General features: G+C 51.3%; 1 protein-coding gene across 2 annotated transcripts in view; it reads right to left on the bottom strand.

Moving 5' to 3' along the window:
- The window catches only part of LOC149469650 (phospholipase A2 inhibitor and Ly6/PLAUR domain-containing protein-like), a 35,053-nt gene that overhangs the window by 18,912 nt on the left and 1,791 nt on the right, over positions 1 to 14,350 (bottom strand). The window contains exons 1-2 of one of the 2 annotated variants that reach the window (XM_089668854.1): positions 10,570 to 10,959; positions 8,598 to 8,711 (exon numbers count right to left, since the gene is read on the bottom strand). In XM_089668854.1, coding sequence (XP_089524980.1) covers positions 8,598 to 8,711; positions 10,570 to 10,621 — 166 coding nt within the window. In that variant the 5' untranslated portion in view covers positions 10,622 to 10,959. Of the gene's footprint in view, positions 1 to 8,597; positions 8,712 to 10,569; positions 10,960 to 14,350 lie in introns of those variants that run through there. The other variant, XM_089668855.1, reaches the window with a different exon arrangement.

Below are 14,350 nucleotides of genomic sequence, written 5' to 3' on the forward strand. Positions count from 1 at the left end.
ACAGAACCCCCCTACCTCTGTACTCGCCATCCGCTCCCACAGAACCCCCCTACCTCTGTACCCACCATCCGCTCCCACAGAACCCCCCTATCTCTGTACCTGCCATCCGCTCCCACAGAACCCCCCTACCTCCGTACTCACCATCCGCTCCGACAGAACCCCCCTACCTCTGTACTCACCGTCCTCTCCCACAGAACCCCCCTACCTCCGTACTCACCGTCCTCTCCCACAGAACCCCCCTACCTCTGTACTCACCGTCCTCTCCCACAGAACCCCCCTACCTCTGTACTCACCATCCAATCCCACAGAACCCCCCTACCTCTGTACTCACCATCCACTCCCACTGGACCCCCCTACCTCTGTACTCACCGTCCGCTCCCACTAGACCCCCTACCTCTGTACTCGCCGTCCGCTCCCACAGAACCCCCCTACCTCAGTACTCACCATCCGCTCCCACAGAACCCCCCTACCTCTGTACTCACCATCCAATCCCACAGAACCCCCCTACCTCTGTACTCACCATCCACTCCCACTGGACCCCCCTACCTCTGTACTCACCGTCCGCTCCCACTAGACCCCCCTACCTCTGTACTCGCCGTCCTCTCCCACAGAACCCCCCTACCTCAGTACTCACCATCCGCTCCCACAGAACCCCCCTACCTCCGTACTCACCGTCCGCTCCCACAGAACCCCCCTACCTCCGTACTCACCATCCGCTCCCACAGAACCCCCCTACCTCTGTACTCACCGTCCTCTCCCACAGAACCCCCTACCTCCGTACTCACCGTCCTCTCCCACAGAACCCCCCTACCTCTGTACTCACTGTCCTCTCCCACAGAACCCCCCTACCTCCGTACTCACCGTCCTCTCCCACAGAACCCCCCTACCTCTGTACTCACCGTCCTCTCCCACAGAACCCCCCTACCTCTGTACTCAGCATCCAATCCCACAGAACCCCCCTACCTCTGTACTCACCATCCACTCCCACAGAACCCCCCTACCTCTGTACTCGCCGTCCGCTCCCACTGGACCCCCTTACCTCTGTACTCGCCGTCCGCTCCCACAGAACCCCCCTAACTCTGTACTCACCATCCGCTCCCACAGAACCCCCCTACCTCCGTACTCACCGTCCGCTACCACAGAACCTCCCTATCTCTGTACTCGCCCTCCGCTCCCACAGAACCTCCCTACCTCCGTACTTAACATCCGCTCCCACAGAACCTCCCTACCTCTGTACTCGCCCTCTGCTCCCAGAGAACCCCCCTACCTCTGTACTCGCCCTCCGCTCCCACAGAACCCCCCTACCTCTGTACTCACCCTCCGCTTCCACAGAACCCCCCTACCTCTGTACTCGCCCTCCGCTCCCACAGAACCCCCCTACCTCTGTACTCACCCTCCGCTCCCACAGAACCCCCCTACCTCTGTACCCGCCATCAGCTCCCACAGAACCTCCCTACCTCTGTACTCGCCATCTGCTCCCACAGAACCCCCCTACCTCTGTACTCGCCATCCGCTCCCACAGAACCCCCCTACCTCTGTACCCACCATCCGCTCCCAAAGAACCCCCCTACCTCTGTACCCGCCATCCGCTCCCACAGAACCCCCCTACCTCCATACTCACCATCCGTTCCGACAGAACCCCCCTACCTCTGTACTCACCGTCCTCTCCCACAGAACCCCCCTACCTCCGTACTCACCGTCCTCTCCCACAGAACCCCCCTACCTCTGTACTCACCGTCCTCTCCCACAGAACCCCCATACCTCTGTACTCACCATCCAATCCCACAGAACCCCCCTACCTCTGTACTCACCATCCACTCCCACTGGACCCCCCTACCTCTGTACTCACCGTCCGCTCCCACTAGACCCCCCTACCTCTGTACTCGCCGTCCGCTCCCACAGAACCCCCCTACCTCTGTACTCACCATCCGCTCCCACAGAACCCCCCTACCTCTGTACTCACCATCCGCTCCCACAGAACCCCCCTACCTCTGTACTCACCATCCGCTCCCACAGAACCCCCCTACCTCCGTACTCACCGTCCGCTCCCACAGAACCTCCCTATCTCTGTACTCGCCCTCCGCTCCCACAGAACCTCCCTACCTCTGTACTTACCATCCGCTCCCACAGAACCCCCCTACCTCTGTACTCGCCCTCCGCTCCCACAGAACCCCCCTACCTCTGTACTCACCCTCCGCTCCCACAGAACCTCCGTACCTCTGTACTCACCATCCGCTCCCACAGAATCTCCCTACCTCTGTACTCACCATCCGCTCCCACAGAACCTCCCTACCTCTGTACACACCATCCGCTCCCACAGAACCCCCCTACCTCTGTACCCGCCATCCGCTCCTACTGAACCCCCCTACCTCTGTACTCGCCATCCGCTCCCACTGAACCCCCCTACCTCTGTACTCGCCATCCGCTCCCACAGAACTCCCCTACCTCTGTACCCGCCATCCGCTCCCACAGAACCTCCCTACCTCTGTACTCGCCATCCGCTCCCACAGAACCTCCCTACCTCTGTACTCACCATTCGCTCCCACAGAACCTCCCTACCTCTGTACACACCATCCGCTCCCACAGAACCCCCCTACCTCTGTACTCACCATCCGCTCCCACAGAACCCCCCTACCTCTGTACTCACCATCCGCTCCCACAGAGCCCCCCTACCTCTGTAGTCACCATCCAATCCCACAGAACCTCCCTACCTCTGTACTCACCATCCGCTCCCACAGAACCCCCCTACCTCTGTACTCACCATCCGCTCCCACAGAACCCCCCTACCTCTGTACTCACCATCCGCTCCCACAGAACCCCCCTACCTCTGTACTCACCATCCGCTCCCACAGAACCCCCCTACCTCCGTACTCACCGTCCTCTCCCACAGAACCCCCCTACCTCCGTACTCACCGTCCTCTCCCACAGAACCCCCCTACCTCCGCACTCACCGTCCGCTCCCACAGAACCCCCCTACCTCCGTACTCACCGTCCGCTCCCACAGAACCCCCCTACCTCTGTACTCACCGTCCGCTCCCAAAGAACCCCCCTACCTCCGTACTCACCATCCTCTCCCACAGAACCCCCCTACCTCTGTACTCACCGTCCGCTCCCACAGAACCCCCCTACCTCCGTACTCACCGTCTGCTCCCACAGAACCCCCCTACCTCCGTACTCACCATCCGCTCCCACAGAACCCCCCTACCTCTGTACTCACCGTCCTCTCCCACAGAACCCCCCTACCTCCTTACTCACCGTCCTCTCCCACAGAACCCCCCTACCTCTGTACTCACCGTCCTCTCCCACAGAACCCCCCTACCTCTGTACTCACCATCCAATCCCACAGAACCCCCCTACCTCTGTACTCACCATCCACTCCCACTGGACCCCCCTACCTCTGTACTCGCCGTCCGCTCCCACTGGACCCCCCTACCTCTGTACTCGCCGTCCGCTCCCACAGAACCCCCCTACCTCTGTACTCACCATCCGCTCCCACAGAACCCCCCTACCTCCGTACTCACCGTCCACTCCCATAGAACCTCCCTATCTCTGTACTCGGCCTCCGCTCCCACAGAACCTCCCTACCTCTGTACTTAACATCCGCTCCCACAGAACCTCCCTACCTCTGTACTCGCCCTCCGCTCCCAGAGAACCCCCCTACCTCTGTACTCGCCCTCCGCTCCCACAGAACCCCCCTACCTCTGTACTCACCATCCAATCCCACAGAACCCCCCTACCTCTGTACTCGCCCTCCGCTCCCACAGAACCCCCCTACCTCTGTACTCACCCTCCGCTCCCACAGAACCCCCCTACCTCTGTACCCGCCATCCGCTCCCACAGAACCTCCCTACCTCTGTACTCGCCATCCGCTCCCACAGAACCCCCCTACCTCTGTACTCGCCATCCGCTCCCACAGAACGCCCCTACCTCTGTACCCACCATCCGCTCCCACAGAACCTCCCTACCTCTGTACCCGCCATCCGCTCCCACAGAACCCCCTTACCTCCGTACTCACCATCCGCTCCGACAGAACCCCCCTACCTCTGTACTCACCGTCCTCTCCCACAGAACCCCCCTACCTCCGTACTCACTGTCCTCTCCCACAGAACCCCCCTACCTCTGTACTCACCGTCCTCTCCCACAGAACCCCCCTACCTCTGTACTCACCATCCAATCCCACAGAACCCCCCTACCTCTGTACTCACCATCTGCTCCCACAGAACCCCCCTACCTCCGTACTCACCGTCCGCTCCCACAGAACCTCCCTATCTCTGTACTCGCCCTCCGCTCCCACAGAACCTCCCTACCTCTGTACTTACCATCTGCTCCCACAGAACCCCCCTACCTCTGTACTCGCCCTCCGCTCCCACAGAACCCCCCTACCTCTGTACTCACCCTCCGCTCCCACAGAACCTCCGTACCTCTGTACTCACCATCCGCTCCCACAGAACCTCCCTACCTCTGTACTCACCATCCGCTCCCACAGAACCCCCCTATCTCTGTACCCGCCATCCGCTCCTACGGATCCCCCTACCTCTGTACTCACCCTCCGCTCCCACAGAACCTCCGTACCTCTGTACTCACCATCCGCTCCCACAGAACCTCCCTACCTCTGTACTCACCATCCGCTCCCACAGAACCCCCCTACCTCTGTACCCGCCATCCGCTCCTACGGATCCCCCCTACCTCTGTACTCGCCATCCGCTCCCACTGAACCCCCCTACCTCTGTACCCGCCATCTGCTCCCACAGAACCTATCTACCTCTGTACTCGCCATCCGCTCCCACAGAACCCCCCTACCTCTGTACTCTCCATCCGCTCCCACTGAACCCCCCTACCTCTGTACTCACCCTCCGCTCCCACAGAACCTCCCTATCTCTGTACTCGCCCTCCGCTCCCACAGAACCTCCCTACCTCTGTACTTAACATCCGCTCCCACAGAACCTCCCTACCTCTGTACTCGCCCTCCGCTCCCACAGAACCTCCCTACCTCTGTACTCACCATCCGCTCCCACAGAACCCCCCTACCTCTGTACTCTCCATCCGCTCCCACTGAACCCCCCTACCTCTGTACTCGCCCTCCGCTCCCAGAGAACCCCCCTACCTCTGTACTCGCCCTCCGCTCCCAGAGAACCCCCCTACCTCTGTACTCGCCCTCCGCTCCCACAGAACCTCCCTACCTCTGTACTCACTGTGGGACAGGGAAGGAACAGATATCTGCGGGTGCAGTATGCAGTGTGTTTAGGGACGGGGCATCTCCTCCTGTAGCCTAATGCATGGAAGCCGATGCCCCAGGGGTGATCACCGGCCAGTGGGGAAGAGGCGGAGCGGTGAGTAAGTGCGCTTGGTGCTCTGTTTGGGAAGATAGGACCTGAAACGGGTTGCTGACAGCTGTGTTTTGCAAAGCTAGCTAACCATATGAGGAGGGGGAGGGGGGGATGTGCAAAGGTGAGCTGCAGTCAGGTGTTGCAGGGGTAAATTGAGTCAGGTGAGTTACACACAGGGTGCAGAGGTGAGCTGTGGCTGGGGGGGGGGTGCAGAAGTGAGCTGAGTTGCAACCCACCTTTGCACCCCCTGGCTACAGCTCAGCTCCCCCTGGACACAGCTCACCTCTGCACCCCCTGGCCACAGATCAGCTCTGCACCCCCTGGACACAGCTCACCTCTGCACCCCCTGGCCACAGATCAGCTCTGCACCCCCTGGACACAGCTCACCTCTGCACCCCCTGGCCACAGATCAGCTCTGCACCCCCTGGCCACAGATCAGCTCTGCACCCCCTGACCAAAGCTCACCTCGGCACCCCCTGGACACAGCTCAGCTCTGCACCCCCTGGCCACAAATCAGCTCTGCACCCCCTGGACACAGCTCACCTCTGCACCCCCTGGTCACAGCTCACCTCTGCACCCCCTGGTCACAGCTCACTTCTGCACCCCCTGGCCACAGCTCACCTCTGCACCCCCTGGCCACAGCTCACCTCGGCACCCCCTGGACACAGCTCACCGCTGCACCCCCTGGCCACAGATCAGCTCTGCACCCCCTGGACACAGCTCACCTCTGCACCCAGTGGTCACAGCTCAGCTCTTCACCCCCTGGACACAGCTCACCTCTGCACCCCCTGGACACAGCTCACCTTTGCACCCCCCGGCCACATATCAGCTCTGCACCCCCTGGACACAGCTCACCTCTGCATGCCCTGGTCACAGCTCACCTCTGCACCCCCTGGTCACAGCTCACCTCTGCACCCCCTGGCCACAGATCAGCTCTGCACCCCCTGGCCACAGATCAGCTCTGCACCCCCTGGACACAGCTCACCTCTGCACCCCGTGGTCACAGCTCAGCTCTTCACCCCCTGGACACAGCTCACCTCTGCACCCCCTGGACACAGCTCACCTCTGCACGCCCTGATCACAGCTCACCTCTGCACCCCCTGGTCACAGCTCACCTCGGCACGCCCTGATCACAGCTCACCTCTGCACCCCCTGGTCACAGCTCACCTCTGCACCCCCTGGACACAGCTCACCTCTGCACCCCCTGGTCACAGCTCACCTTGGCACCCCCTGGCCACAGCTCACCTCTGCACCCCCCTGGCCACAGCTCACCTCTGCACCCCCTGGTCACAGCTCACCTCTGCACCCCCTGGACACAGATCAGCTCTGCACCCCCTGGACACAGATCAGCTCTGCACTCCCTGGCCACAGCTCACCTCAGCACCCCCTGGACACAGCTCACCTCTGCACCCCTTGGCCAAAGCTCAGCTCTGCACCCCCTGGACACAGCTCAGCTCTGCACCCCCTGGCCACAGCTCACCTCTGCACCCCCTGGTCACAGCTCACCTCTGCACCCCCTGGTCACAGCTCAGCTCTGCACCCCCTGGTCACAGCTCAGCTCTGCACCCCCTGGTCACAGCTCCGCTCTGCACCCCCTGGACACAGCTCACCTCTGCACCCCTTGGCCAAAGCTCAGCTCTGCACCCCCTGGACACAGCTCAGCTCTGCACCCCCTGGCCACAGCTCACCTCTGCACCCCCTGGTCACAGCTCACCTCTGCACCCCCTGGTCACAGCTCAGCTCTGCACCCCCTGGTCACAGCTCAGCTCTGCACCCCCTGGCCACAGCTCAGCTCTGCACCCCATGTCTGCAACTCACCCCTGCACCCTGTCTGTGGCTCATCTCGGCACCCTGTCTGAAACTCACCTGTCAAGTCTCCCCTGCAACACCTGACTGCAGCTCACAACTGTCAGCAGCCGGCCCTCTCCATAGTAACCCTCATCCACAACTGTCTGCAGCTCACCTCTGCACCCCCTGTCCACACCTGGACATTTAAAAAATAAGACCTACCCCAAAAATAAGACCTAGCGTGTTTTTTTGAGCTAAAAAAAATATAAGACAGTGCCTTATTTTTGGGGAAACACGGTACTAGCCCCTTCCTTTCTCTAATGAACACAATGAGTGATCTGTACTGATCACTCACTGTGTTCATTCATTCCTGAAGCATAGTAAACTGTTTGTTTTTTTTTATTTGGTGGGGGGCTGTCAGGTAGACTGTATGGGGCCCCGTGGTTTCCAACAGCAGCCCTGTCCATATTCTATTTAACAAGAAAAACAAAAGTGCCAGGTGCATGTGCATTTTCAACATATCAAATATATATATATATGCTAAGAAAGTGTTGTGAACACCCCCCCCCCCCCACACACACACACACACACACCTGTATGCTACAGAGAAGGATCCTTGCTCTTGGTGCGGAAGCAGTGGTCTCTCTGCAGTGGTCTGTCATGTCCCCATGCTAAGAGAGTATCATAAAAACCACACCCCACCACCACCACCACCTGCATGCTACAGAGAAGGATCCTTGCTCTTGGTGTGGAAGCAGTGGTCTCTCTGCAGAGGTCTGTCATGCCCCCATGCTAAGAGAGTGTCATGAACACCCCCCACCACCACCACCACCACCTGCATGCTACAGAGAAGGATCCTTGCTCTAGGTGCGGAAGCAGTGGTCTCTCTGCAGAGGTCTGTCATGCCCCCATGCTAAGAGAGTGTCATGAACACCCCCCACCAACACCACCACCTGCATGCTACAGAGAAGGATCCTTGCTCTAGGTGCGGAAGCAGTGGTCTCTCTGCAGAGGTCTGTCATGCCCCCATGCTAAGAGAGTGTCATGAACACCCCCCACCACCATCACCACCTGCATGCTACAGAGAAGGGCCCTTGCTCTTTGTGCGGAAGCAGTGGTCTCTCTGCAGAGGTCTGTCATTCCCCCATGCTAAGAGAGAGCGCTAGAGCTCTATACTTTGTTCTATAGATATGACTCAGAAGGGGGTGTGCCGGACCTCTGTACAGAGACCACAGATTCCATCCCAGAAAGCAATGGTCTTTTTCTGCAGCATGCTGGCAGTGAACAGGCTTTTCTACTCAGGCTGTGGCCACTTTCTGAAGACAAACAACTGTAAGACATTGAACTCCTTTTGTTTTTTGATGCAAATGGAATAGATTTCGCTGATTTAAACAGATTTAGCAAGTTCAGTGGGGCTATAGGCTTTTTTTTTTTTTTTAATTAAGCAGGATTTTCCTCCAATCCTTTTTCCATGTACCTTACCTTCATTGTCAGCCAAGGCTATAGATATACAGGCAAAATTTGAAGAGCAGGATACCATCTGACCAGTGCAAGTGGAATCTGGGCCCAAACAATCCATGCAGTGGAGGGCATATCCTGCAAGGAGAGAAGATGCATTGGTACTGACATGCAGACGGTTAACCCTTTCATGATCAGAGGTCTTTGAAGCCTTAATGTCCAGAGCAAATTTAGCCGCATCCGTTTAATTGTAACTGACCTCCTCCGTTTTTCAAGCGTTTAGGAGCAGAATAAAAAAAATTTTTGTAGAGTTTTTAGGAGTATTTGTCCAGCAGAAAAAAAAAATGCTATACGCTCCTAAATGCTTCTAAACGCTACTAAATGCTATTAAAACACTACTAACAGCTTTTATCTAGATTTTTTTCCCTACATATACTGTAAAAATGCTTATAAAATGCTAACGTGCATAAATGCTATAAAAAAAACCTATTAAAAATACTACTATTACTAGCATTTTTTATCCAGTGTTTTTTGAGCTTAAAAAATGCTAGTGTGCATGGAGCTTTCTAGTACATGTAGAAAAAAAAGCTGTTTCTAGACGTTAAATCTCAAAAAATGCTAACATTATTATTTATTACAGGTACTTATATATTGCCATCAATTTACACATATATATTGTACATTCACATCAGTCCCTAACCCTCAAGGGGTGTACAATCTAAGGTCCCTAACCCTCAAGGGGCTTACAATCTAAGGTCCCTAACTCACATTCATACATACACATACTAGGGCCAATTTAGACAGGAGCCAATTAACCTATCAGCATGTCTTTGGAGTGTGAGAGGAAACTGGAGTACCCGGAGGAAACCCACACAGGCACAGGGAGAACATGCAAACTCCAGGCAGGTGGGGCTGTGGTTGGGATTCGAACCAACGATCCTAGTACTGCCAGGCGGAAGTACTAACCATTGAGCCACTGTGCTGCCCGAATAGCCTAAGTCTACGTTCACACCTATGCAGGTTGCATTTGCGGCGTTTCTGTTTTGCGTTTTTGCTGTGTTTTGCTTTTTTTTCTGTTTTTTTCTCCTTCTAGGCAGATTTTAAACGCAGCAAAAACGCAACACATGCTTTTCTGCAGGGATCCCATTGAAGTCTATAGAACCAAAAACGCACCATTTTGAGTAAAAAAAAAAGTCCCTGACCCTTTCCAAAAAACGCACCGGGTGAAAACGCGGAAATGTGAACCTGTCCCCAGGGGCGGACTGACAATTTGGGAACTCGGGCACCGCCCGAGGGCCCGGGGTCAGTAGGGGGCCCCATGAGATGCCCCTGGTACCTTTTTCATAGGCTTGTTTTGAGTTTTGGCAAGGATACAGGGGCCCCGTGATCCCCTATTGCCCGGGGGCCCCATGAGTTGTCAGTCCGCCCCTGCCTGTCCCATAGGAAATCATGTTAAATGGACTGTAGTGCGTTTCTGCAAAATGTGGCAGAAAACGCTTAGGTGTGAACCGAGGATCAAGTGGTGTGCATGGACCCATAGGATAACACTAGCTTCTAGGAGCTTGCAAAAATGCTAGTGTGCATGGAGCCTAAAATTAAAAAAAAATGAAAACAATAAAAAGTTTTGTAAAACATAAAATATGTCAAAAAACACATAAAAATGAACAGAGATTGCACTTTTGGTGCATTTCTTTAGTTCATATTTCACTGGGAGTCAGGCAACCAGAAAACTGTATACACATCCATATGCATTTATGCAATTTTAAGGTGTTTTTTTTATTTGTTTGGTTTTTTGTTTGTTTTTTTCCAATGGAGCAATATGAAAGCAGCCTAAAAATGTTTGCTCTGCAATCAAAAGATTGAATATTAAGGGGGGAAAAAAAAGATTAGAGGAAGAATTCTTTAAATGAAATAACATATGTACAATGTCTACAATTTTCTATGAAATACACTGATGAATGTGTAAATGTGAATTTGTTAAAAAAAACGGACTCACCTGGTGCCACAAGACCTGCAATGAGGTACAGGACAGCAAAGAATGAATTCATGGTGATAGATAACAGGCAAGGATGCCCCAGAAATGATGCAGGCTCGTTTATACAAAGGTGATGATAGGAATCAACCTATGTCTGTAGCCCCTGGCCTCGGTTTTTTCACCCTCAAGCCTGAGAGAAATAAAGCTTCGGATGCCGAAATGCGCAAGCTTAACGGTTATATAGTACTCAGTAGGCGTTGCTTCATTTTAAGATGACCAATGAAACATCCCATGCAATATAGTTACGTGAAGAACAGAAACTGCAAATAGTTGAGGGATACCATATAAGGTAGTTCCGTTTCATCATAGTTACATAGTTAGTCTGGCTGAAAAAAGACAAAAGTCAATCCAGTTCAACCACAGAAAAAAAAAAAAAAGTTATAATCCTACACCCACAGTTGATGCAGAGGAAGGCAAAGAAACCCAGCAAAGCATGATCCAATTTGCACCTGCTGGGAAAAAAAATTCCTTCCTTATCCCCCGAGAGGCAATCGGATATTCCCTGGATCAACTTTACCTATAAATGTTATATCCAGTTATATTCTGTGTATCCAAGAAAGAATCCAGGACTTTCCTACAGCAATCCACTGAGCTGGCCACAACCAACTCTTGAGGGAGTCTATTCCACATTTTCACAGCTCCCCTTATGTATTATACGTGGAGATCATATCCCCCCCTTATGTATTATACATGGAGATCATATCCCCCCTTATGTATTATACGTGGAGATCATATCCCCCCTTATGTATTATACGTGGAGATCATATCCCCCCTTATGTATTATACATGGAGATCATATCCCCCCTTATGTATTATACATGGAGATCATATCCCCCCTTATGTATTATACATGGAGATCATATCCCCCCCTATGTATTATACATGGAGATCATATCCCCCCTTATGTATTATACATGGAGATCATATCCCCCTTATGTATTATACATGGAGATCATATCCCCCTTATGTATTATACATGGAGATCATATCCCCCCTTATGTATTATACATGGAGATCATATCCCCCCCCTTATGTATTATACATGGAGATCATATCCCCCCTTATGTATTATACATGGAGATCATATCCCCCCTTATGTATTATACATGGAGATCATATCCCCCCTTATGTATTATACGTGGAGATCATATCCCCCTTATGTATTATGCATGGAGATCATATCCCCCCTTATGTATTATAAATGGAGATCATATCCCCCTTATGTATTATGCATGGTGATCATATCCCCCCTTATGTATTATACATGGTGATCATATCCCCCTTATGTATTATACATGGAGATCATATCCCCCCCTTATGTATTATACATGGAGATCATATCCCCCCTTATGTATTATACATGGAGATCATATCCCCCTTATGTATTATACATGGTGATCATATCCCCCCTTATGTATTATACATGGAGATCATATCCCCCCTTATGTATTATACGTGGAGATCATATCCCCCTTATGTATTATGCATGGAGATCATATCCCCCCTTATGTATTATAAATGGAGATCATATCCCCCTTATGTATTATGCATGGTGATCATATCCCCCCTTATGTATTATACATGGTGATCATATCCCCCTTATGTATTATACATGGAGATCATATCCCCCCCTTATGTATTATACATGGAGATCATATCCCCCCTTATGTATTATACATGGAGATCATATCCCCCTTATGTATTATACATGGTGATCATATCCCCCCTTATGTATTATACATGGAGATCATATCCCCCCTTATGTATTATACGTGGAGATCATATCCCCCTTATGTATTATGCATGGAGATCATATCCCCCCTTATGTATTATAAATGGAGATCATATCCCCCTTATGTATTATGCATGGTGATCATATCCCCCCTTATGTATTATACATGGTGATCATATCCCCCTTATGTATTATACATGGAGATCATATCCCCCCCCTTATGTATTATACATGGAGATCATATCCCCCTTATGTATTATGCATGGTGATCATATCCCCCCTTATGTATTATACATGGAGATCATATCCCCCTTATGTATTATACATGGTGATCATATCCCCCCCTATGTATTACACATGGTGATCATATCCCCCCTTATGTATTATACAAGGAGATTATATCCCCCTTATGTATTATACATAGAGATCATATCCCCCTTATGTATTATACATGGAGATCATATCCCCCTTATGTATTATACATGGAGATCATATCCCCCTTATGTATTATACATGGTGATCATATCCCCCCTTATGTATTATACATGGTGATCATATCCCCCCTTATGTATTATACATGGAGATCATATCCCCCCTTATGTATTATACATGGAGATCATATCCCCCCTTATGTATTATACATGGAGATCATATCCCCCTTATGTATTATGCATGGAGATCATATCCCCCCTTATGTATTATACATGGAGATCATATCCCCCTTATGTATTATACATGGAGATCATATCCCCCCCCCCTTATGTATTATACATGGAGATCATATCCCCCTTATGTATTATGCATGGAGATCATATCCCCCTTATGTATTATGCATGGTGATCATATCCCCCCTTATGTATTATACATGGAGATCATATCCCCCTTATGTATTATACATGGTGATCATATCCCCCCCTATGTATTACACATGGTGATCATATCCCCCCTTATGTATTATACAAGGAGATCATATCCCCCTTATGTATTATACATAGAGATCATATCCCCCCTTATGTATTATACATGGAGATCATATCCCCCCTTATGTATTATACATGGAGATCATATCCCCCCTTATGTATTATACATGGAGATCATATCCCCCCTTATGTATTATACATGGAGATCATATCTTCCTTATGTATTATACATGGAGATCATATCCCCCCTTATGTATTATACATGGAGATCATATCCCCCCTTATGTATTATACATGGAGATCATATCCCCCTTATGTATTATACATGGAGATCATATCCCCCCTTATGTATTATACATGGAGATCATACCCCCCTTATGTATTATACATGGAGATCATATCCCCCCCTTATGTATTATACATGGAGATCATATCCCCCCTTATGTATTATACATGGAGATCATATCCCCCCTTATGTATTATACATGAAGATCATATCCCCCCTTATGTAATATACATGGAGATCATATCCCCCCCCCCTTATGTATTATACATGGAGATCATATCCCCCCCTTATGTATTATACATGGAGATCATATCCCCCCTTATGTATTATACATGGAGATCATATCCCCCCCCCTTATGTATTATACATGGAGATCATATCCCCCCCTTATGTATTATACATGGAGATCATATCCCCCCTTATGTAATATACATGGAGATCATATCCCCCCCCCCCCTTATGTATTATACATGGAGATCATATCCCCCCCTTATGTATTATACATGGAGATCATATCCCCCCTTATGTATTATACATGGTGATCATATCCCCCCTTATGTATTATACATGGAGATCATATCCCCCCTTATGTAATATACATGGAGATCATATCCCCCCTTATGTATTATACATGGAGATCATATCCCCCCTTATGTATTATACATGGAGATCATATCCCCCCTTATGTATTATACATGGAGATCATATCCCCCCTTATGTATTATACATGGAGATCATATCCCCCCTTATGTATTATACATGGAGATCATACCCCCCTTATGTATTATACATGGAGATCATATC

Source organism: Staurois parvus, unplaced genomic scaffold (genome assembly GCF_062004578.1).
Source record: "Staurois parvus isolate SC_StPar_1 unplaced genomic scaffold, SC_StPar_1.0 ptg000065l, whole genome shotgun sequence".
Lineage (NCBI taxonomy): Eukaryota > Metazoa > Chordata > Amphibia > Anura > Ranidae > Staurois > Staurois parvus.